The 23,563-nt window shown below is 40.6% G+C and overlaps 1 protein-coding gene across 4 annotated transcripts in view; it reads right to left on the bottom strand.

Annotated features, from left to right (window-relative positions):
* The window catches only part of JAKMIP3 (Janus kinase and microtubule interacting protein 3), an 83,933-nt gene that overhangs the window by 17,818 nt on the left and 42,552 nt on the right, over nucleotides 1-23,563 (bottom strand). For 3 of the 4 annotated variants that reach the window (XM_068689332.1, XM_068689331.1, XM_068689333.1), the window contains exons 5-22: nucleotides 19,481-19,696; nucleotides 17,707-17,826; nucleotides 17,178-17,324; nucleotides 16,145-16,276; nucleotides 15,685-15,720; nucleotides 14,219-14,278; nucleotides 13,028-13,156; nucleotides 11,327-11,455; nucleotides 9,665-9,748; nucleotides 7,728-7,790; nucleotides 7,268-7,366; nucleotides 6,164-6,262; nucleotides 6,015-6,074; nucleotides 4,298-4,363; nucleotides 3,742-3,810; nucleotides 3,566-3,643; nucleotides 685-888; nucleotides 254-319 (exon numbers count right to left, since the gene is read on the bottom strand). In XM_068689332.1, coding sequence (XP_068545433.1) covers nucleotides 254-319; nucleotides 685-888; nucleotides 3,566-3,643; nucleotides 3,742-3,810; nucleotides 4,298-4,363; nucleotides 6,015-6,074; nucleotides 6,164-6,262; nucleotides 7,268-7,366; nucleotides 7,728-7,790; nucleotides 9,665-9,748; nucleotides 11,327-11,455; nucleotides 13,028-13,156; nucleotides 14,219-14,278; nucleotides 15,685-15,720; nucleotides 16,145-16,276; nucleotides 17,178-17,324; nucleotides 17,707-17,826; nucleotides 19,481-19,696 — 1,857 coding nt within the window. The remainder of the gene's footprint in view (nucleotides 1-253; nucleotides 320-684; nucleotides 889-3,565; nucleotides 3,644-3,741; nucleotides 3,811-4,297; nucleotides 4,364-6,014; nucleotides 6,075-6,163; nucleotides 6,263-7,267; nucleotides 7,367-7,727; nucleotides 7,791-9,664; nucleotides 9,749-11,326; nucleotides 11,456-13,027; nucleotides 13,157-14,218; nucleotides 14,279-15,684; nucleotides 15,721-16,144; nucleotides 16,277-17,177; nucleotides 17,325-17,706; nucleotides 17,827-19,480; nucleotides 19,697-23,563) is intronic. The other variant, XM_068689334.1, reaches the window with a different exon arrangement.

The following is a 23,563-nucleotide window of genomic DNA, read 5'->3' as shown; positions in this document are numbered from 1 at the left end:
CTCCAGGGGAGGAAGGAACAGTCCTGCTTAGGGACACATGGGAAAGGCACCTCTGTGTGGTTTGGATGAGTGCTGGATATTAGAGCTGCCTGGCTGAATGTACAGTGGTGGGACTTACAGTAATAGGATGGACACAAATTATAAAAAGAAATGTTATCACAACATCACTTTTTATAAGATTTTTCTTAGCAAAGAGGAAATGAAGATATGGACACATAGACATGTAACAACTGCTTCCTTTCAATTGCCTTACCTTTTCCTCTAACTCTTTTATTTGCCGCTTTTGGCCTTCAATTCTTTCTTCCAGTTCTTTAATTCTCTGTCAGATTTAAAAATAAAAATATATATTTATTAACCAACCAAATACAGTTGTACTCAGAAGTTGCATTACTATTTTCAGAGATACGACTTGTATATACTGTTTCAAAAAAATGAATTTGTGTTTTAAGCTGTAGATGAGTCCTCGATTAATGCAGCAGTCACGCACCATGTGTCACAAATCCATGAAAATTAAATGCCCTGGGACTTTAGGGACTTTCTAAGGCAAATCAAAATCTGGCCCCAACACCAGACATTTCTGGTACAGCTCTGTGAGGGAAGGGATGGAGCTCACAAGCTCATTGTGTTTCCACCTGGGGGACAGTCCCATCCTGAATGTCACCCTGCCCTTGTGTTGGCCTGTACCTGCTGTGCGTGCTGAATGAGCTCCATCCTTTCACGCAGGATTTGGGCGTCCCTCTCCCGGAGCTCGCTCATGACCTGGCGCTTCCACTGCTCTACGGCGCTCTTCAGTTTCTCTTTCTCCTCTTCTGAAAGAAGTTCGGAAATTTTGGCTCCAGCTTCTTGCTGCAGGGCATCATAGAGCATGGCTTCTAATTCCAGAATTTGCTAATCAAAAACAATATAAGGCTGTCAGCTTAACCTCATCTCTGGTTGGTTGAGGATTTTGTGAGGAACTGAAAATCCTATTGCAGTAAGACAACAGGAGAGGTGGAGGGGTAGTGCACTGAGTCTCCCCCACAGGACAGCACAGAAAATAATCCATAGGGTAAACACTTCACAATACCTCTGTGCTGTAGGGCTCTGGTCCCAGTCAAATCTGCCACTTAAAACACAAAACACCCAGTAGCTGGGCTTTGTTCCTGCAGTCTGAGGCTGCAGCCCCAGCGCGTGCCTGATTTTACTGCACTGCGTTAGAAGATGTCTCTCATGCACACTGGTGGAGGTACCCTCCAGATTTAGTGAGAAATATAAGAGTGTGGAAATAGGTTGAAAATATTTCCCCAGAACCACAGAGTCCAGCATCTTCCTAGGGCAGGTGACATTGCCAGGTAATGTCCTCTGCCTCAAAGTCCAGGATAAACGCTATTTCCTTCACACAAGCTAAAACCAAGCTGAAATCTTTTTCTGAAAGTTTGACATAGAGCAAGAGGCAAAGCAGAAGATGAAGGCACCTTTGCACACCCTTTCCAAAGCCGGTGATGTCTTTCACCTCTGTGGCCTCAGGAGCACATGACAGCAACAGCATGGTCTGAACCATAGGCAGGCTGCCAGAGATGGCTGTTGTGATAATTCAGCTGAATTCAAAATCAACACTTTTTTCCATCTGGGGTTGCTGTTGGTGTTTTCTTACTATGATTTATCAGAGTCAGGACAGAAGAATACCATTTACAAGAGTAATTAAGAATTACACAGTATAGCAGGAGCTGTGGAGACTGATAATGCCTGAAAGTAACGGCAGCGTCTCTGCGGGGATGATTGTGTTGGACATTACAAGAAGATTCTGCTCCACTTTTAAAAATAACAGCAGCATATTTGTTAATATGCTTTTGTTAACTGTTGTAACAAAACCCCTCGGTTTGGAACATATTTTACTGTTGGTCCCTGCACCTTGATTACCTCACCACTATACCCCTCTGATTATATGGAGTTGTAAAGAAAAGAAAAAGGGTCAGCTAATTCATTGCCTCCAAAGCAGTTGTTCCAGCAGTCTTTATGTAAGAGAAGTGTTTCTTGTAGCAAAATCCCCAGCCAGCAGCCAAGCAGAGTGAAAACCGTGCAAAAAGCTTAGCGGTTACAGCTGGTAATCTTGTTGGCTGCAGTTAGGGGGGAAGATTAGCAGCTTCTCATCTTGAGGAGCACAAAGGGAACATGGAAGTGAAACAAATTATACAAATCAAAATGGCTTTTGCCACTGGAATTTCAGGGAAGAACAAAGCTTTCTGGCTGCTTTCAGGCTGCATTTGTACATGTGAGTAAAGCCCAGTGCGTTGCCCAAGGATGCCCACATGATACATTTAAAGAACACAGGAAAATGCAAATCATCCTCAGCTAATTCTGCCTGTACTGAGACACAGTTCTTTATGCTTGTTCCTTCTCCACGAGGGGCAGAGCTAAGGAGCAACAATTTGTCTTGGATCCTTCAGCAAATTCAGGATTCCAGAACTGGCAGGACATGTAAAGTGAAAGAGTGACAGGCCATAAGCCACGGGGAGGTCATGTAATGCCACAGTCCATAACCATGGCTTTGCGACTGAGCTTCTCTGCTGGCCCTGTTACATTATCAGGAGCTTCAAGCAATGCCATTCGATTTTTCCCTATCCGGATTTATGGGCTCAGGTGATAACCACTGTCAGGGCTTAATTCTGAGGATAAATCCCACAGTTTCAGCCTTTGGCTGCATCAAGCACTCTCAGAAGCACTCAGGGCTGCAGGAGATAATCTCACGGTAGGACTAAGCCTACAGGTGTGGATGACTCGTACATTTCCCAGGGTTTCCACTCTGCAAGGAATGGGCTCCAGGTAAAGCTAAGCATTTGGCAAAGCCAGTCTAAAAACCATCCATATAAGACCAGAAAGCGTACTGAATAAAAGCTCTCCCAAATGGTTTGACATCCAAATTGGCAATAGTTTTCCAAAAAAAAAGCATAAAACCCCATTGCTTCTATGTTTTTCATTTAAAGACATATTATTAAAGACACATTTTTAAAGATTTAAAGGAAACTGAAAGAATAAGCTAAATCTATATTAAAATGTATGCTTCTATGTCTTTCATGAGTATATGTTGTACTTTAACTGAAGGAAATAAAACAGCTGATGACTGAAGAGATGGTTGAAATGGGTTAGGATCAGTTAATGTGCTCATTGAACCTGACAAAAGGCAGAATCATTTCAAATGTGCAGAATCACAAACTCTCTCCAGATATTTTGGTAGCAGAAACCATAATCTAAGATCTAAGAAGAAGCCTAGGCTAGAATCTCTGTTTTGGAAGGTAAAAAATCACTATAAACATTGTCATTAACCACAATCTCTACTAAATTAAGATTCGTGTTTAACAAGTTTATATTTAGGTCCTAAACCTGGAAGGACCGTGCAAATACAAGGACCTAAGTCCATAAGGAACTCGTTATTAGATCAGAGTACGAGGATTTGTTTTAAATTCAGCCTGTGTAGTCTTTGGGTCACTCCACAGGCAGTACTGTCAGAAGCAGCGAGTTTTTCTGCAGACAACAGATTACAGATGTAATCAAGATGGCACAAATCACTCCTGACTGTTTTTCTCACCTTGTGAGCCTGGTCCAAGGACTGTTTCCTGAAGTCGAGCTCATCATCCAGGTAGCCCTTTTGCTTACTGAATAGCTCCTAGGACACAAGGAAGATTACATCAGTGCAACCACAGTGGCAGTGGTGTGATTGCTCGTTGTTGTTCTCGCTGTTTCGTTCACAGCAGCTTTTGATACCTTTTCATTCTCAAGATCCAGCATCTTCTGCTGCAGTGCGGATTCGGTCACTTCTATCTGCTGTAGCCACTGTGCACACAAACAGAGAGCGGCAGGTAAAGGCCTGAACTGTGGCTGATCGGTGTTTCAGTCAAACTAGCAGGAGGCAGCATGCTGCGCACTCGGCTTTCACTGCAACTCTAGGGTACGTCAGTGCACACTTTAAAAATTCAGATAAATTCACTAAGTAAGAAAGGAAAAATCAACTTATATCACTACACTTTTTCTTTTGTAGAAACTGGTGATGGATAAAAGCATTATTTCAAAGCCTAGCCATTTACCCTCTAACATAATTTTTCTAATTAAATAAAATTTGAAAATCAACAGGCTGTCCATATTGCCTGAACGTTACCTTTATTCTGACAAAAAGAGTGCAGGTGTAGTACCACATAAGGAAACATGGCATTTTGTGAAAAAAATATGATTTACATCACCAGTGTCTTCAAGTAAACTATTCTGAGAGGGCCAGATGCTTTTGTGATGTATGTTTACTGAAGAGTGACGCAGTTGTTATTACCTTTTCAGCCAATGTGAGAACTGTCCTTGCTTGTATGACAACTACTTGCTCTTCATTGGTCAGATTCTGCACCAAAAGCAGAATATAATTACAACAAATCCCAGTGTCTTGCTATTAATCCACTACTTGGGCCACTGCTGTATTAAATAAATATGAAATTAAATATGTTCGAGGAACAATAAACTAAGGCAAATAAAATTAGTATTCTAATGCAACTTGTAAAAAACCTATCTGTTAATGATTAATTTTTATCATACGTATAGTTAGTTCTTCTAAAATTCTGGCATTAAAAAAAAAGATGCAGACTGTGGATCTTTTTTTTTTTTTTTTTTCCTCGACAAGGAATAAACACACATTTACACAAGGCAAAATCAAGCTTTGCGTGATGCGCTATTAAGAGATGCAAACTTAAGTTTCATTGTATGCACAATAAGTTAATACACAAGCTTTACTTTGCAACAGTAATGATTTTGGAAAAATCGTTTGTTAAGATGTTAGTTTTTCAACTCATGTTTTTGTTCTTTTTATTATTATTTTTTTTAATTTTTAATTTTTTATTTTTTGAATAGTGAAACTATTTCAACCCAGACCAGATGGCAGTAGCAGTGAATCCTTCCAGTTTGGGTTCAGATCCAGAGAACTGAGTCCATACCTCCAGTGTCAGACATAGGAGGACGAGTCAGTCTCTCTTAGCTGTCATTGCCACAGTGGCATCACAGAATTGTTTAGACTGAGTAAGAAGGATATCTATTGCAAACTTGGATTTAATGCACAAGGCTGGGAACAGTGAATGTGCCACTTGGCAAGGATGGGAGAAGACATTTTCTGAGAACCCCTGAGCAAAACGTAAATAATGGTCTATTGTGTAAATGAAACTTTTGTTGTTGTTGTTTTTATTTTTGTTTTAACAAGAGAAAAAGAAAGGAAATAGAAAATGTGAGAAAAGCTATCACTTCTTCTGTTCCCATTTGTCTCCAAGTTGCCTATTTGGAGTGCTGTCGCAGAACACTTTGCATGGGACTAACCTGACATTAACCTGACATTCATAGTTCCATTGAAGGCCACGTTACTACAGGCCCCAACAGATTAATGGGTGTTATCTTTCTGCAGACTACCAGGGTCATTCTTACTCACTGGTCCTTGAGTTTACGTGTACTTTTTTATTATTTAAAATAATAGAAGAACAAAATTGTATGATATGTATATATAAATACATAAGATGTAAGTGCACATAATTAGTCACTTCAATTTGATAAAAGAGAAACACCTTCAAATTGCTTACTATTCACTTCTTTTCATGCTGCTATTGTAACTTTTTGTTTAATATCCCAGTTACTATCTGAGGTTTATGATATTAGACAAAATTAAAACACACAGCTATTAAAATGCAAACGTAAAGCTATTGCAGAGTAAACAAAAGAAAAAAACACATGTAAACAGTGGCTAGAAAAGAAAGAATAAAAAGCAAACACCACAATTTCAAAATATTTTCCAAATTATTGTCAATTTAAAGGCAATATTGTGATATCAAGATCTTGCATGGCACTTGTAGGAAGGCTACTAAAAAACATCTTTAAAAGCCAGAAAGCATTAGCTTGTAGTTCAGTACTTTGATCACACTGAAGACAGCTTTTGCAATAACAAACAAGAAAGCTTTGCTACATTAATGTAAGGACAATATGTACCAAAGCATGCACAATATATTAAAGGAACATACACTTACGGCGTTATCCCCTAAAATGTCCAATTTTTTCATCAGATCTGCTACTACTATGTCCTAACAAGAGAGCAATGGAAAACAAAGAGTCAGAACAGAGTGTCTGAATTAATTTAGAGAAAGGAAAATATGAAATGAGAATCCCTTACTGTTACACCTTCTGCTTCACAGTACACTTGGAGAGGGCTTTTCCCCTCTGTGAAAGGAATGTGATGAAAGTTGATTGCAGGCGATCTTCTTTCTCTTTCCTGGAATAACAGTATTTGTCTGGTTATTGCATTACTGTTATTATTATATGTGACAGTATTTTGAAATACTATTGTATCTCACAAATGTCAACTTCACTAAGAACTTCATAAACATGATACCAAGAAGGTCTACTCTAAATGAGTACATTATAAAGCAGTGCTGTCACAGAGTGATTTCATTTCTTACACAGAGCACAAAACCCTTCCTCTGCAGCCTGTTATTTACTCTAACAGTCAGGAACAAGAGCTGTTTCTCTGGGCAAACCAAGTGCTTTTGTGATGGTACTTGGCCTGCCTGGGAAGCTCTCCACCTGACTGCAGAGGGGACTGACTGTGATCGCCTACCCATTATTTTGACTACATAACATTTTGGAACACACACACACATGTGTATATATATATACACACACTTAGTTTTATATATATATATATATATATATATATATATACTTAGTAAAAACTAGGTAGCATTTATATTTTTCAGGTAAGCAGCTGCTTTTTTTTCCTTCTCTCTTTGGAGAATTTTGAAAACCGTTTCCAAGAGTTTAAAGAGTCTGTTTATATAGTTAATTATATAGAAAACAGATGGCCAGACAGAGTAAATGGAGAAGTCTAGGCTATATGATGCCTTCTTCACAAGTTTAGCAAGAGCTGGAATACAGCAATGACTTAGCAATGAAAAAGTGTTTTGTTTCTTTTTTTATTTTTTTTTCCTTTTCTCCATGGATGCTCCATTCTGATTCTATTTCTTTGCATTTTCAGAACAGATCATGTGTAGTAAAATGTGTATTCATGTCAGAATCCAATTTCTGGCCCTTAAAATAACTTATGGTATTCTTTCTTTTTCTTTTGCTAGCACTTTGTACCAAACACTTTGGTCTCATTCAGTGCAATGCAGCTCTTTAGAATAACTTTGGAGGAGTTCCCAAAAACATGGTGCTCCCCAGCCTCAGCTAGCACAGCCCTGAGCAGGTAGGCAGGACAGCATCTGCAGCATGTGCTCACTTCAAGCTCCAAGATCCTGAACTCCAGAAGCTCATTTTGATCTTTAACATCCTGGACATCATGTTTTAAGCGAGCTTCCTCTGCTTCCATTTGTTTTATCTGTAAAATAAAGCAATATGGGTTAGCATGGTTTATAGAATTTCACTTGGGATCTGCCACGCACCCACCACTCCTGGGGAACACCAGGGTGAGAGCGAGCAGCCCACCCTCATGCTGCATGCACAACGGGGACCCAGGGCTCCAGGGGTGGCACTGTCCTCACATGACCCTGCACCGTGAAATCTTATGGGGTAGTAGGGAATGACAGGAACCCACTTTCTCTGCTGAATTTATAAGGATCTTGTTATCTCATGCGAATTATTTCCAATAGAGCTGTGTGATACAGATTAAAACAGTGCACCTTCTGCATTCCTTAAGCAACAATTACAGTTTAGATAACACAAATTAAAGCATTGGACACCTTTTCTACGAGTTCTTGATTTCTTCTGTACAATGCTTGCTTCTCCTCAATCCACTTCATGTCCTTGAAAAACAAATGATCATTAAGTACAGGTGAAACTGGCAATATTTAGAACAAGCACAGTAGCAACCATTTCATTATATCACACTTAAATAGAAGAATAACATTGCATATGAAATTGCAACTGGTATTTCCTATGATATGAAATCTCAAGTTCTCCATCTTATTTTAACAAATTCTGTAGTGTGCAAATGGAATTTAAAACCTCCAGTGATTAAAAGAACCTTTTCTATTTAAAAAGTTTTTCATTAATAGGGATATTTCTAGCTATCCAGTTACTATTAAATTTCATTTACACTGAATAAAAGTTACATATTTCTGAATGTCAGGGAAAATAACTAACAGCCTTTACTGCACATTTCCTCCTCCTCTTAGAATGTTTAACAGCTTCCTAAGTTAACACCTGCTTTTATCCTTCTTTTCAGAAAGCTGTATCTTATGCAGCTACAAGGAAAGCTCCATTCATAAAGAAAGCTTACTTTTACAGATGCTAAATAAATATTTCATTAGAAAATAAACATTCTACCTTTATTTTACCTTCCTGATTTTCTCCTCGTTATCAAAAAAAAAGTGGACCAACTTTTTGACAAACACCATTGTTCCCTCTTTTTAATGCAATGCTTTTTCAGTGGTTATATACAACGTCAGACTGATAATGGAACTGACCTGGTATTCACTGGTTTAATTGTGAAGAAATGCATAATAAAATAACAGAGCAAGTAAGCAGCTAGTGACAATTAGGGGATAGATGCAGATGCATTAATTGTTGCTTGTAGAGGCCCTGGATTAATTTCTTGCAGGAGAGCAAGTTGAGCTTACCTGCTTAGTTTCTTTAAATGTAACTAACCTATAACTCTACCTGTAACTACCTATAAATCTATTTTGAAACAAAAATACTCATTTTTAAACATGTGCTTGTAACCTGCTTGATTAGTGTGAAACGCCTGTCTGTGTCTGTGGTTTTCTGCTCTTGGGTTGCAATATTTAAGATTTCAGCCATTTTTACTCAAGCAGAACTTTTGCATTTCCTTGTCTGAGTAAGTCTGGTCTGCAGTCACACCTGTCAGCTGGATGTCAGACCCTGTGCTGTAGGACTTCCAGCAATCACAAAGAGCATGGGAATTCAGCTACGCTCTGGCTGTGCAGAGAAGCTCTCAGTGTCCTGTAGATGTATTGCATTTATTTTGACTTCATAGCTATATGTGCCTCTAAATTAGGCACTCCTTTACCATCTAATTTTTCCTTTCCCTTACTGTACTATTTGAGCAGCTCAGAATCTCTCATGCAGTTATTGTCCATCGTTACCTCCACTGCATCGAACAAAGTGAGGCATTAAGACTGAGATCAGACAGGCATATGGGTCATTAATGGCTGTTGATTTCAGTGGGAGTTAGCATGGAAACACTGATGAGGACTCAGGGCTTTGGGGACCAACATTCGAGATACCAGAGTATGTAAATACAGAGAGTGGGGTTTTCAGAAGCTTTTACATGCTAGGCTCTCCTTGAAACCAACTAGACCACAGGTATTAAGAGCTGTCTTTCCAATTAACTAACACAGTTACTGAAACAGTACTCAGCAGGTTACATTAATGTCTCCTAAATAAGAAGTGCACTGTCAGCGGGGATTTTGCAGGCTAGGTCACCACACGACACATTGACAGAGACTGTAATTGCTTCCCTGGCACTTGTGTTTTGCAATTAGCAATGAGACAGTTATTGAAAAGTAGCATCAGGATTATTCCATACATAAACAAACACTGAAGTGTCATCAGCATCCTGTACCATGGGCATTCCTAGACCCCGGCCAGCCCCAGCACTTTGGCTGCACCCAGAACAAGACTGAGGAGAGGACCCGTGTTCGGCTGCGTGCATTACCTGACCCTGCTCAGCGAGGGCCTTTTCTAGGTCTTCTATCTGAGCCTGAGATCTGTGTATTTCTGCTTGGAGCTGCTCGCGTGTCTGTAGGATGTGAGGGAAAAAGAAAATAAATAAGTAAATAAAACTTTATCTAAAACCCCAAAGCTAACACATGCAGAGAATACTTAAAACATCAAATAATTCTAACAAATGATTTTTTAAGTTTTATGGCAGAACAAATTAGCAGCTAAGTACATAATTAGTCATTAGTCACAGAAAGAGGTCTGTAAAATGGGATAATAATTTAAAGGTTTAAAATCAAGATAAACAGCATCCTAATAGGTAGATGTTAGGATAGCAAAAAAATAAATGGCTTCTTTCAGCTGGCTATGATGGTCAGCAGTTAGTCTAGAACAGGGTGCATAAAAAAGTCAGCGTAATGCAAAGATTCATTTCTCCATGAAAACAAATGAAAAGCAATATCCCAGGATTCTGGACACACCTGTGTCCTTTACATGTTTGCTGTGTTAAATAGCTCAGGACAGGCCCTACATAGGTAATGGCACAAACCAATGAACTGCATCTCTCCTTGTACATTTAGGACCCTATCTTTTGATCTTACTGTATTGTATGTAATTTTCAACCATGCTTGTAGCTTCACGTTTACTTAAATAGCCAGTGCCTTCCTACATGTTTGCTGGAGAAAAAAAAGGAATGATCATTAGCTGTTCTATTCATCAAGTATGGTTTTACAGAAGATTTACTTTTCTCAAACCATTTATCTGCTCTTTTTCTTGTTCTTTACAATGCAAATGATGTTATTTGTTTGCAATACATGCATTGTACTCTTTTTGTCTCACTATGGAAAAAGTAAAATCAAGACACTTTGGAGGTTAGCCGTGTCTTGTTTCATTTTTACACACATAATTGCTTGATTGTATGGTGCTGCCATGCCACAGTTCCTGGGTCCTTCCATCGGAGGGACTGGGCTAGATGGAACATGGGAATCTCCCAGCATAGCTACACAAAGTATTTCTGGACAGTGCCTGCACATGATAGATTTAGAGCCAAACTAACATTCTGCAGCTGAACTTCTCTTAAGACTTCAGAGTGCTAGCTCACAATAGATTTGTCCCTTTATTCACTATATGCACCCTCACATTCTTAGTCCCAGGCAGTTCTGTGCCACACTAAGTTCTGGTAATATACAATTTGTTCCTAACAAACATAACATTTTGTACCTCGTAATAAAATGACACATTAGCTGGTTGGAACCACATGGGCTGTTTGAGACAGACAGGCAGGCAGAACAGCAACGCTTTGCAAATTAATTAAGAAAATTAATCTCTCTCAACTGTAAGCCTTTTAAACATTCTTTGAACAATCACAATCTGACAAAATCCACAGGAATTAAATACCAGGCATTATGTATTTAAGGCCATCCACGCTAAATTTTTATAGAAAGAGAGCTTAATTTTAAGGACTACACATGGCAGTAGGGAGCACACCGCCCGCTGGCAGCCTGCATGGCCGAACCCACCCGCCCTGCACTCACGGCTGGCGGCGTGCTGGAGGGGCTGGCTGGCGCCACTTCAGTCTGAAAACAACCTGAGCAGGTAAAATTAGAAAGCTGCATACAATTACAATCCTTTATTTGCATGTAGTATAAGCCATTTAGACCTTAACTTCTCGTTCTGCATCCAATGTTCCTCCGACCTGTTCTTGCAATAAGGCGTATGCTCGTTGCAGGGCCTGGTACTCCATCGTCAGCTGCCGAAACCGCAGTTCTGTCTCTTCCTTGGCCATGCCCTGGAAGTGTTAAAAACATTTATTTATTGCACCAGTTCTTTTTTTTATTATTTATTTATTTTTTTTCTTTCTTTTTTTTTTTTTTTTTTTTTTTTTTTTTTAACCCTGCAATGAGGGTGTTGAACAAACAAACAAACGAAACCACCAGCAGAGTGGATTGTTTGCTTTCTCTAAAAAGTTCTGAAATTATTACTTTAAATGCAATTTGGGAATAGAATCTTGTTCATGTGCTCTCAAAATATTACTCTTCCATCCATTAAACATCTCTTGCATACACTTACTTCAAGAAAATGTAATATAAAAAAAAAAAAAATCCCCTTGCCTGGTAAAGAGAAAAACGACAACCACGTAACCTACGAACGATTGAATCACCTTTATTGTACCAGGCACAGTCATCACATTTAAAAGTGAAATGACAACTTTATTGAAACAACAAAAGGTTTCCAACCTGGAGAATATGCCAAGCCTGGCATCTCACTCAATTACTAAAACAGTAATCTAGAGTTAATGCTTGTAGAAAAGGTGACATTAACATGAATGGCACACTGCATCTTCTTTACTGTCCTTACAATGTCCAGCAGTGGATGCTTTCATGCCAGGCTGACTGGAATATGTCATTCAACATGAAATAAAATTATACTGCTGGCTGCATGCATAAACTTGTACTATCTGAACAGGGGAAAAATGTCAATAGAGAAATGAAAAATAAATAGACTCATACATAGAAAAGTATATTCAGAATTCCTGCAGCGCATGCAGTGCAGCACCTACCTGGTAACCAGTCATGTATTTTTTATGATAGAGATATAAATTCTTTAGGTTTCTCTTTACAACAGATCTAATTACAACCCATGAAACAGACAAAATGGCAGAACAAAAATTGTAGCCATCATAGCATGAAAAGGCTGCAGGTCATTATTAAGAAGTTGTTGTTTATTACAAGATTCTTGTTAAACCTAGGAATATGTAAGAGGGCAGTGATCTGACATACGCTCAGCAGTGCATTTGTAGGGAAACCCTGCAAAAGAAATGGAAATAATCCCTTTTATTTGTATTGCCTCTGCACAGCCTGCATTCAGAGCCTCCAGAAAAGTCACGACCTCAATATACTTGCAAGGAGACAGCTTTTCCTCTAGACATTGCTGTTTTATTTGACTGCTTATTTCTCACTCAAGGAACACAAGCACTATCACTTGTGGCTGTGCTCTGTGCCAAGGTCACAACAACAAACAGAAGAACCTGAACCCAGACTACACATGCACAGCCCTGCAGCAAATCTCAATGTGGATAGAGGGTTCCCAGGGTCACCCAGCTTCTTAGTCTTGTTGGACCTCTAACCCATACACCCATTCTAAATCCAGCACTATTAGGATATAACATTTCCAGCTTGTGTAAAAGTTGTGGCAGAGTAATATCAACCATCATGCACAGAATTAAATTTAACACCAAATTTTAATTTTCCAATCAGAGTTGACCAGAATGGAACAGCACAGGAGTTTCATGCCAAAGCAATAGCAGGGTTTAAAAGCACACACAAGTAGTTAAACATCACCATTTAGTTTTGATGAATACCTCTTCCAAGTCATCTTCAGGAGTGCACGGCGTCTGATCTGTTCGGTCAGTTTGATATGAGATGGAGGAACCATCAGACTCCAAGGAAGCTTCTTCATCATAGCCGAAAAATGTCTCCACGACCGGCTTCTGGCCAGAGACAAGGTGTAAGTGCAGCCCACCCGTGCTGTCCATCCTGCAGCACCCTCAGCTGAAACCGTCCCACGACTCCGGTGGAGACGGCCGTGAGCTTGAAAACATCTCTAAACTCTGTGCCAAACGTTTCAACATTTTTAAACGTTTGAAAGTCAAAAGTGACATTACAAACAGCTTTTTGAAGAGATTTTTTAGTTGGTGACTTACACCACCATTTCTAGATTTCAGCTTTTCCCGTTAATTTGCACTGGATAATATTTTCAGGAGACAAAACCAAGCTCTCCTTCAGAAGCCCGGTTCCCGTCTGCAGGCAGCAGCATGCGCCCAGCCCCTCGGCATTGCCTGCCTCTTTTTTGCTCCATGGTGGAGAGGAGGAGTTGATCTCACATCAATCCCCACTCATTAGCTGTGGGTTCAGTAGCTCCACCAGGGACTTAATTCTTCAGAGGCAGAGTACAAGGTGCCCTCAGGTCCCTGGCATTATACCCGACGATGCTGATCTGTACATTAGCATTCTGCCAAGCGCTCACTAGCTAGCATTTTCTTTTTCTCTGTGCTCTAACAGTTCAGTATCTGCTGCCTGTAACCAGCAGTTCTTGCACAGCACTAAACTCCACCATGAATTATTTACAACCTACAAGTATTTTCAGACAATGCCATTGAGAGGTCACTTTCAGATGTGTTAATTCGTAGCATGTGTCTCGTCACACAGTGCCCTGGCTGCTGGCAGGGCAGCAACCAGCACCGATGGGCAATGTGGGCGCAAGGCACCACACCTGGGTGAAATACCCCTACCAGATTTTTCCTGAGTTATCATAGTACTCTGCCTATGAGTGTCCTTAATCAGCTTGATCCAAATTTAAGCTTAGCACCTCAAAATTTCTGACGTTGTATCTAACTTTCTGTAGTGTACAGTGGGGGTCAGTGCCCCATGCCACAGATCCTGTTTCTACACCCCCAAGGCCAGTAAGGAGCACGTTTCACCTCACTCTCAGAAAATACCACATCTATCCATCAGCATGTCACAAACCAAGCTTTTTTAATTTTTTTTTTTACCTTAGGAATTCTTGTCATTTTTTTTCTTTGCTTCCTATATCTTAACAGCTTATCACGTTCCTGAAAGAATTAGATACACACATTAGCTGTTTGCAGAGAGACGAGCTGTTTTCAGAGAGATATCATTTATATTAACCATATCAGAATTAGTAGGCAATCAAAGAATGGTAATGTCAGTACTGGCCACTGTCTCAAAATAAAATAACCACATTTTCACCAGTCAGGAGTTCATTTTACTCTGACATCTTCCCAGTTCACAGTATAGAAGCAGCAATTGCTTTTCATATTCATAAAAATCAAAATAGCAAAAAAAAGTCATTATACTCAGCACAGCACACTGACAGCTTAAGTCTCACTTCAGAATTGCTCCATGAACAAATGTGCACTCAGGTCCATGCTCCAGCTCCTCTCTGGTAGATGGGCTTTTTGTCCAGGGGCAAGAAGTTAAGACCAACACCTGCCTTTGGCTGTACTCCAGCTGCACTGCCACCTGGGGCAAGCATACATGCAATTTGCCCAAACTACACAAAATTCTGAGACTGTTAGAAATAAACACTTTCAAAAACCAACAAAAATAAAAATAAACCAACCTCAGCTGAATTCTTTAAGGATCTGCAGGTTCTCAGTGACTTGGAAAAATGGTTTGAGCATTTACTGCTGCCTGACATTTTTTGTATTTGGTGAAAATTATGACTCTCTTCATAGAATGGTATTAGTTTTAACAGTAATGAAAATAATTCTTTATTCTGGATTGCAAATATAAGCAAGCTCCAGAATCAAACACCAGTAAACTCTTAAAAGGAAATTTCCCTTAATCTCCCATCTCAACCGTTTTTTGGTACCATTCATGATGGTCCTGTGGGGCATTGATAATGTGCCCCTCCCACCAGCCCAATGGCAAATACTAGTGTTATCATCAGGTAGATAACTAGACGGGAGATAATCAAACACTTTTTGGCTTTACCTGACAGCATAAGCTATGCTGTATGCTTGGCAATGGAGAACAAAACAGTACATGTTTTTCAGTACATTTTAGAGTGGCAAAATCTTTGCCAAGTATAGCAAAGGAATGAGAAGAGCACTGACTGAGAAGATGCAAGTATGGGTAAGACAAAGCTAGTGATAATCAGACTAAAAAATGCAACTCCAACATGGCAGAGCTGTCCCAGAGAGGAGGGACAATTGCTATCAACTGTCGGGACATGCTGGACATGCCGACTTCTGCTCCTGCAGACATCCTAGTGACAGAAAGAAGCTTCCTCTCTGAGCTTTGCTCTCCACTGTCACTATTTTTTCTCTGGTGAACAACTTCTGCTGATAAGGCCTGTTATAACATCTACATTGAGAAAGACACTGAGTTCAAATAGAGAAGAAAATGATAATAAAAATTATTATACGGTGTGTGCTTTTAATGAGCAACAGTTTAAAGTATACAAAGATGAGGATGAAGTTAGCTGCATACCTACCATGACACTCTTCACATAGCCAGCTGTCTCCAGGGTCTGATAAAAAAGAAAAAAAAAACCAACAAAACACAATGTCAATAAGTGAAAAAAAATCCTGAGGAGAACTGAGTGCATGTTAGCAAAGAAAAAAAACAAAAACCACAGTGGCGACCTTTAGGCTTGATGTTGTCTCTGGCTACAGGAGCTCCTACACTTTGTTTTGCTGGTGCAAGATCTGGTCCCTAGCATACCTGCTGGAGGTGCTGCAGTGGCTCAGTCATGCAAGTGCAATGTAGCTTGAGAGGATTTTTCCAGCTACAATACTACAGATAGCCCAAATTTAGTTCAATTACTACTGATCATAGCAGTGTCTGCCATACTGCCACTGATGTTAGCTCTGCCGGCTAGTTTACAACACCCGAGGTACACCCTCAGTTAGGCTTCCTCAACCTCAGGCACGTGCAGCAATGTTATACCTTACCTTGGAGAGCTCATCAATGATATTTTGCTGTTCAATAACCTGTAGTCTCAGAACATCAACTTCTCTCTCCTCCTGGCTGTGATCGAGGTCATTTAAAGAGCTTGGTCTCCTTATTGTTCCAGCTCTTTGCCTCTGAAAGAAACCCATATGGCAAAAAAATGAAGTGATCAGGAGGCTTTGCCAAAGAACAGTACACAACCTATCCCTTTCACAGCTAGAAGTGCATCTACTCTACTGGCTGTTCTAGCGGCTGCCCTGCTCCCTGTTTTGCTGAGCAATAATCCCAGATTGCAAATGTGTGTTTGTTCTGGCTCCTCACCTTCTGCTGCGGGGAGCTGGCAGTGGCCGGGGAGGACAGCAGGCACACGGGGCCATCACACGCTGCCTGCCAGCCTGCCAAAGGCTAGCTCAGCTTCAGTTCTGCCCAGAACCTGATGTATTTTTCTTGCTGGAGAAGGAATCCAAAGAGCTGGGATCAACATCACTGCTTTCTGGGTTGCTCACTGCCTTTCCTCTGCAGCAGGCCCAGAACTGCAGCACCCCCTGAGATGATGAGGGGCTGCGGTCACCTCACCCCATGCTGACATCCACACAGTGTCAGCACTGCTTAGCACCAGCTGCTGGCCACTAACAATATTGAATTTAAAACCAAGAGGGAAGAGAATGACAGGTGCAGATTTCCTAAGGATTATGAGGTGATTATTGTACAAAAGTCAAAGTTGATGTGAGGTAGTTTGTGCTCACATTATAATTTAGCAATCAGTGACTGAGCAGCCATCTGATCCAAATATGCAAAACTTGCATAAATTCTTTTCTTCAGAACTATTGGTTTCTAGGGTTAAATAAAACATATTATAAAACAAGTTCAAGCCACAAACCACTCAGAATTTAATAGCAAACAATGGAAAGGAGAAAAGGTTCCTGTCAAACTTTCAAGTGTGTGGTAATGTCTGACTTCATCAGCCCTGTGAGTACTAGATTACATCTTATATTGTATATTATGTGAGCTTACAGTTACAGCCCAGTCACTTACCATTGCTATGTTTTCTTGTGTTACAAATTTTAATTTATTTTCCATTCGACGCAAAGCATGTGACAACTCTTCATTTTTCCTACTAAGGCGTTTATTTTTGTCCAAGATGGGCTTATACTGGCTTTCAGCCTCTCTAAGACGTTTTAACTGAAAAATTAAGACAGAATTAACACCTCAGGAGCTGTTCTTTTTTTTAAAAAAAAAAAAATAAATCTAATATATTAATCGTTTGCTTTAGCTATCATAGTAGCAGTACTTTCTCTTAATGCAAGATAGAATTAATAAGGAAACTCTTGGTACAGTCCTATAATATAGAGGATTGCTCCTTCCTCATCAGATATACAACCTGTGGAACAAATATACCACATGGGGAATGTATTTATTATTGTTGAATTTTCCTGAATCCCATAAGCACAGGGTCCTGCGGATGTCCTGCAATAGTTTCTGAATAGCAAAGGAGAAAATAGCTTGATGTTGGCACTGGTGAGACCCTGCCAGTAGCTGCAGTGCGTTCACCACTGAGACTCACCAGCTCGTTTCTTTCCTCCGACAGCAGCGCGTTGCGATCCTCCAGCTTCCTGATGATTGCACTCAGCTCGGCAATTTTAAGTTGGAAACGCCGGGCATCCTTTTCATCCAACTGCTGTTCCTAAAACAAAGATCAACTGCAAATAACTGTTCATAAGTGTACATGGAATATCAGCATTTTTCAAAAATCAAACTTTAAAAAAAAATAAAAGTCTGAATCCAGACATTTCAAAACTATTTTATGGAAGAGTGTGCCTATGCCTTAGTGGAACTGATCACTGAAAGCTGCAAGATGAGACCAATGGAAAGTCAAGAGTGAAAATGTAACAAAGTATGCAAATGCAGAAGTATGTATATGTAAATACAAAGTCACAAATGCTAAACTTGGAAATAGAAAAGAAAATATCAAAAATCAAGGCAATGTTTCCAATGTATGCCACTGTTGAACTGAGTGTTTCAGACATATCACCCACTCTGAGGACTTTGTTATAAGAAAATGATATTAAAAGTACTGACGTACAAATGGGGAAAATCCATGCAATTATACCATTGCATAAGCTCTTCTTCCATAAAGCTGTGGCCCTTATTTGGTTCTAAAGGGTCACTTGTAAAGCAAATGGGGTAGCTCTTTATCTGAGTGAAAATGCTTAAAGCAAATTATAAATGAATAGAAATATAGGCAGACATGTTCTCATTCAGAATCAGAAGGAAGTTATACATATTTACAAGTGTGACAGACTATTTTTTTCCTAGTACTTATTTTTTTGCTTTAGTACTTATTCTGATGTTTGGCAGAAGTTGAGCACAAATCAAAACAAGCAAATTAGTGTCCATAGTCCTGGTGGCAGGTTTGGGAGGTCTAGGATTCCTCATTCAACAGGTGCAGGAGAGGCTTGGAATAAAGAATAAAATAGATTGCTTTGCTCATGTATAAATATTTACACTTCTACTGAGAAAGTTAAGGCCGTTGCAAAAGAAATCTTGATGAGAATCAGCAATGAAGAAAATCTGCATATGTTAGGCATATGAGGTCAGTTAACTGAATTTTCTAATATTAGCAAATTAAGGCAAAAGCAAAAAGGTGCCATTGGAATATTAAAAAAGCTATTGTGAAAGGGCAACTAAAATTTAATGTTTAGGATATTGCATTGTAGAAAAGAAACAGGAGAGAATATGTTAACAGATATTTAATTTACTTTCTGGCGCACTGAAAGCGAGAGCACATAGCAGCATGAAAACACGAGCTAACGGAGGTGTTCCAGGAGGACAGCAGGACTTCCTAAGTGGTCATGCACTGGTTACCTTCACCCGTTTCCTTTTGTAAACTGGCCTTGTACATCTGCTTACAAAATACATTGACAGCAGTTCCAAAAGCTAGCACACATACATTACTTGGTTAGAAAAGCATTTGCATCATTTGTTGGCAAAAATTGTGTCAAAGTGTCAAACTAAGGCAGGTGGTAGAAGTATGATACAGTAAGAAAAAGAAAGAGTAAAATGAAAAGAAAATTTTCACCCTGGTAAGGAAAACAAACAAAGGAAACCAGAAAACAAAACAACAAAAAAGCAAAAGCTCTCCCATAATTTGGTTCAATTTGGTATCTTAAAGATTTGGCTAATGAACAAGAGCGAGAAATCAACGCCTCTCCATTTCCCCTGAGTTACTATGGGAAAGCTGTTGCTCAAAGGTGCACTCATCAAGATTCTGTCCTTTTGTGTCATTTTGTCATTCTGTTTGTTCGTTTGTTTAGGTGAAACCACGTGAAAGTGCTTACGGGGCTTCCTGAATGATCTGAAGCGTCTCCTGCACCACTTGCATAAGGAAGTTCCCGCTTGGGGCTGCTCAGATGCCGATCAGACTCTTTGATCTGGGAAAGTTGTTCATCTAAAGCCTCCTTTTGGAGCTGCAGTCTCTGAGCATGCCCGGCTTGAACCCCTAACTCTCTTTCCAGCACGTAGACTGCTCTGTCTTTAAATTTAATCTCCTCCATCTATAAGGAGAACAGAACACAATCACACACACGTGCAGCATCTTGACAACAACATAGCATCCTACTGACCCCAAACACAGCCACAGTACAGTTTCACAGAGCCAACACCCCTCAACATGTAAAAACAAAAACATCCTCTTGAAAATATAACAGCAATGAATATTTGAAAGTGAACATACACATTGAATTGCTTCACTAACTCAGGAATATTATTCATACAAAGGTGTGTCCAACCACTTTTGAAGGCCATCAGATTAAAACATCCTTTTTAAGCAGTTCGTCATTAAAATGATTAGGAGATAACCCACATTCTCAGTACCATTTCAAAATACCTTCTTTCTTAACTCAAATGAACAACAAAGAAATGCAAAATAATAAAAAATTAACAAATAATTCATATCCCAATATGGATTACCCTAGTCAAAGATTTTAATGATTTTGCTGCATTTTGATTGAAAATTAGGTTTAATAAGTAATTTTAAAAGAAAGACAGTTAAAACCTGAACATCTTTTTAATTCTCAACATATGGAAGGATGTGATATTTTTTGATTTTCTTTCCAAAAGTTTCCCATCTGAGTAATTTGCTTAATTGTCTCATTTCCATGAAAGGTTTTGCTTTTGCCTAATAAGCATTTTGCAAAATCATTAAATGCTTAAATGGCAAATAGCCAGCTATCTCTAAGTCTCTTCTATTCTATGTGTCTCTACGGTGGTAGCTGAGTTCAGAGAACTGTGCCCACTGCTGTTGGAGGAGTTACACCGAGTCTGCAGATGCTCCAGGAATACTTTCTGAGGGACAGAGCATTTGGATTTTTTCTGAATGCTGATGTGGTAGTTGGAGCCTCCCTTTACACAGAGCTGAGCCAAATCCATCCGTGTGCTGCGAGCTACCTGCCCCAGAGAGGCCTTGCACTGCAGGGTGGGTGCACGTGTTATTTGCTTGCACCAGGATCAGACCCTGAAGTCTTTTACAGTTCAAACAAGGGTGGCTTATGCCCTGTCTAATATAGAAAAAATATTGAGCGCAGCCTGAAATATTTGTCTGCAATGAAGCACAGTACTGCAACATGGTCCCAGGCTCTTTCCAGCTGGATTGCATTCCTATACATTATACATGAATATAAAGTATTAATTACACTGACACACCGCTGGGTTGCCAAATGTGCTTACAGAGAACGATTCAATAGGAGAAAGAGCTCATACACGTCTCCTAAGACATTCATTGATGCTTTTCAGACACCATGTATGCACATTGTACACATCAGATTTTGGGCAGGTTTTGAGACTTTACCCATTTAATTTCAGTGGACAGCTTTTAAAACATTGCCTGCTCAAAATAAGAACATTTTGCCTTGTGAGAACTGCATTCATGATACATTCATCTCTTTTGGATAGCTTTGTCTGTAAACCTGCAAAAAATGGCATAGCATATTAACAGATCACTCAGAGGGCTTTCTTCTTAAATACTGCCAAAATGCCCGCCCAGGGAAAAAGCAAGTGGTGTCTGTTGATGCTCGTCCAGCAACAGCATCAGGAAATTACTCCGTGAGGTGGATTTCGGGTGGCGGGGTAGGCTCCTGCTCACAGCTGTGAGACAAATGAGGTGGGGGGGATGTCCAGGCTGGGGAGCAGCGTCCCCCTGTTGTGTGGTGTGGGACCCCCATGCAGGATCCGGAGGGGCTGCAGGCGGTGCACTGCCACCAGTTCCTGTGCTCCAGCACGCACGGTGGGAGCACACCACACCTGCAGCTCGGGTCCCATGCAAGAGCTGCGGTGCTTCCTGAGGCTTCATGCTGCACAGGCAGCCCTGCCTGCCTCAGCTGCTCGGGGGGGATGGAGAAATAGCGAGCTACAAACCAGAGCCCAGTCTTGCTTTGTCCGAGGTGAAAAGCCAGCTCCTTGACCCTTGCTTTGCCAAAAGACAGGGTAGGACAGCACATAAGCACTACATGGAACCTTAATTCACAATTAGGAAAATTTTAGATTCTCTTCACAAAATGCAGCAAATCAGAAGTATTTTGGGTGCCATTTTATTAAAGGTGCTTTCAATAATTTCCTCTAAGCCAATGGTCTACTAACTTTGAATCAAACAAAGAGACAGCTGCTGTGGTCCTTCTACTAAATATCTAACCAAGTAGAAATATAAATGGATCTATAAACACATAGGTAACACTTTGTAAAATCATTTTTTTTTTTTTTAAATAGGGAGAATATTGGTTAGATAGCTCCTATTTATATGAAAGCAAAGACATGGTACAATATAGACAACACTTCAAATTAAGAAGAACAAAGAAACTGCAGAAAATACAAAAGATTTTGTAACAAGGTATTTCACTGGTGGCTTATCTCCTGGAAAGAAAAACTAAACAGTCTTGGTGAACAACTAAGGAAACATCAGTATTCACATTCCCTTCGTATGATTAAATTCATATTCATGAAATATGTATAACAATTTGATGTGGCCATCTACTATTAAATACTATGAAACAGAAATGTTATAGAAATAGTACTAATCAAAAGAAGCATTTCACCAGAAAATATTGCTTAGCACATTTCTTCACATCATTGCTAACATTATGACAACATTAAGACAGGAAAGGACAGGACTCACGGGGAGAGGTGCCAGCCTCGCGGTGTGTGCCCCCCCAGGCTGTCGCACCCGCCCGCCTCATCGCGCCCCGGGAGCAGCGGTGGTCCTGGTCCCGGTCCTGGTCCCCGCCGACCCTCCTCCTTCCCCACCTTTTGTCTGGCGGCTCAGGCAGCAGCAGCACTCACCAGACAGTGGCAGCGCACGTGTGAGCACAGCACCCAATCACCTGGAAAGATGCCTTGCTCCGTGCCATGGATATTCCCACTTCAGTTTTAGCAGGCCGCCTTGACTTGGAATGAATATTTATGCAGGAGTGCTAATTAATATCCAGCCTGCGAGCACAGCGGATATCAATTATGCAAACCTAATCCCATGCAAACTTAAATTTGTTATTCCCTCCTTGTGCTTTCTAGTGCAATTCCCAGCCCAGCGTCGCGTTTTGCTGTTTTTAAGCCTTATGGCTCTTTTAAAATGTGTTGTTTCCACGATGATTGTAAAACCCATGCGTAGGTTTCCCTGGCTGGGAAATTTCTCCTTGTGATGTTCTTGGGCCTTTGCAAATCCCACAGATGACACCGGGAGCGTGGCTGCACGCCGCAGGAATCTGCCTTTGAAGCTACTGGCGCGTGGTGGAAAAAAGCCAGTCACTCGGAGACAGGGGTTTTAAATGCAAACGAGAAAAACCCTTTCCAGCCGGAGCTGCTGCACAGCAGACATTGCCCCATGGCGCCATGCAGAGCCAGCAGTTGGCACACGCCGGGACCTGCCTGTCCTCACCTCCCTGAAGGCCCAGGGCAGGGAGCTGGGTGGCAGAAGGCACGCGGGGAGGCCGGCCACGAGGGACGGGTGTCTGTTTGCACCCTCCCTCTGCATTTCCCTGAACATTTTCCCTGACACTCCCACAGAAATAAATGCGATTGCCTCTTTGCCCTAGCGATGTGTGTCACTCATCAGCGACAGCCAGCTATATGAAGTCAGCCAGCCCGCCAAATGCTGTGCTCTGATACTGCACGTTGATATAAACCACTAGGATTTGTGTTTTACAAACAGACTGGGAGAGAGCAGCAGCATACCTGCAGACTGGTGCTGCTGACCAGTCAGCGTATGTAACCTGAGGTGCTGAAACTCCATCAGTATTCCTGCACATCAGAGTCAGGTTGCCATACAGTGCTGCAGCACCAAGTCAGCACTGAGTCCTGACATTGCCAATGGTGGGACGACAGCACACACAATGCAGGAGCACAATGAGCTTCCATACTCCTTGTAACCAAGGAAA

The sequence above is a fragment of the Anas acuta genome, chromosome 7 (assembly GCF_963932015.1).
Source record: "Anas acuta chromosome 7, bAnaAcu1.1, whole genome shotgun sequence".
Classification (NCBI taxonomy): domain Eukaryota; kingdom Metazoa; phylum Chordata; class Aves; order Anseriformes; family Anatidae; genus Anas; species Anas acuta.
The sequence above is the reverse complement of the archived record's forward strand: the minus strand, read 5'-3'. Positions and strand labels throughout refer to the sequence as shown.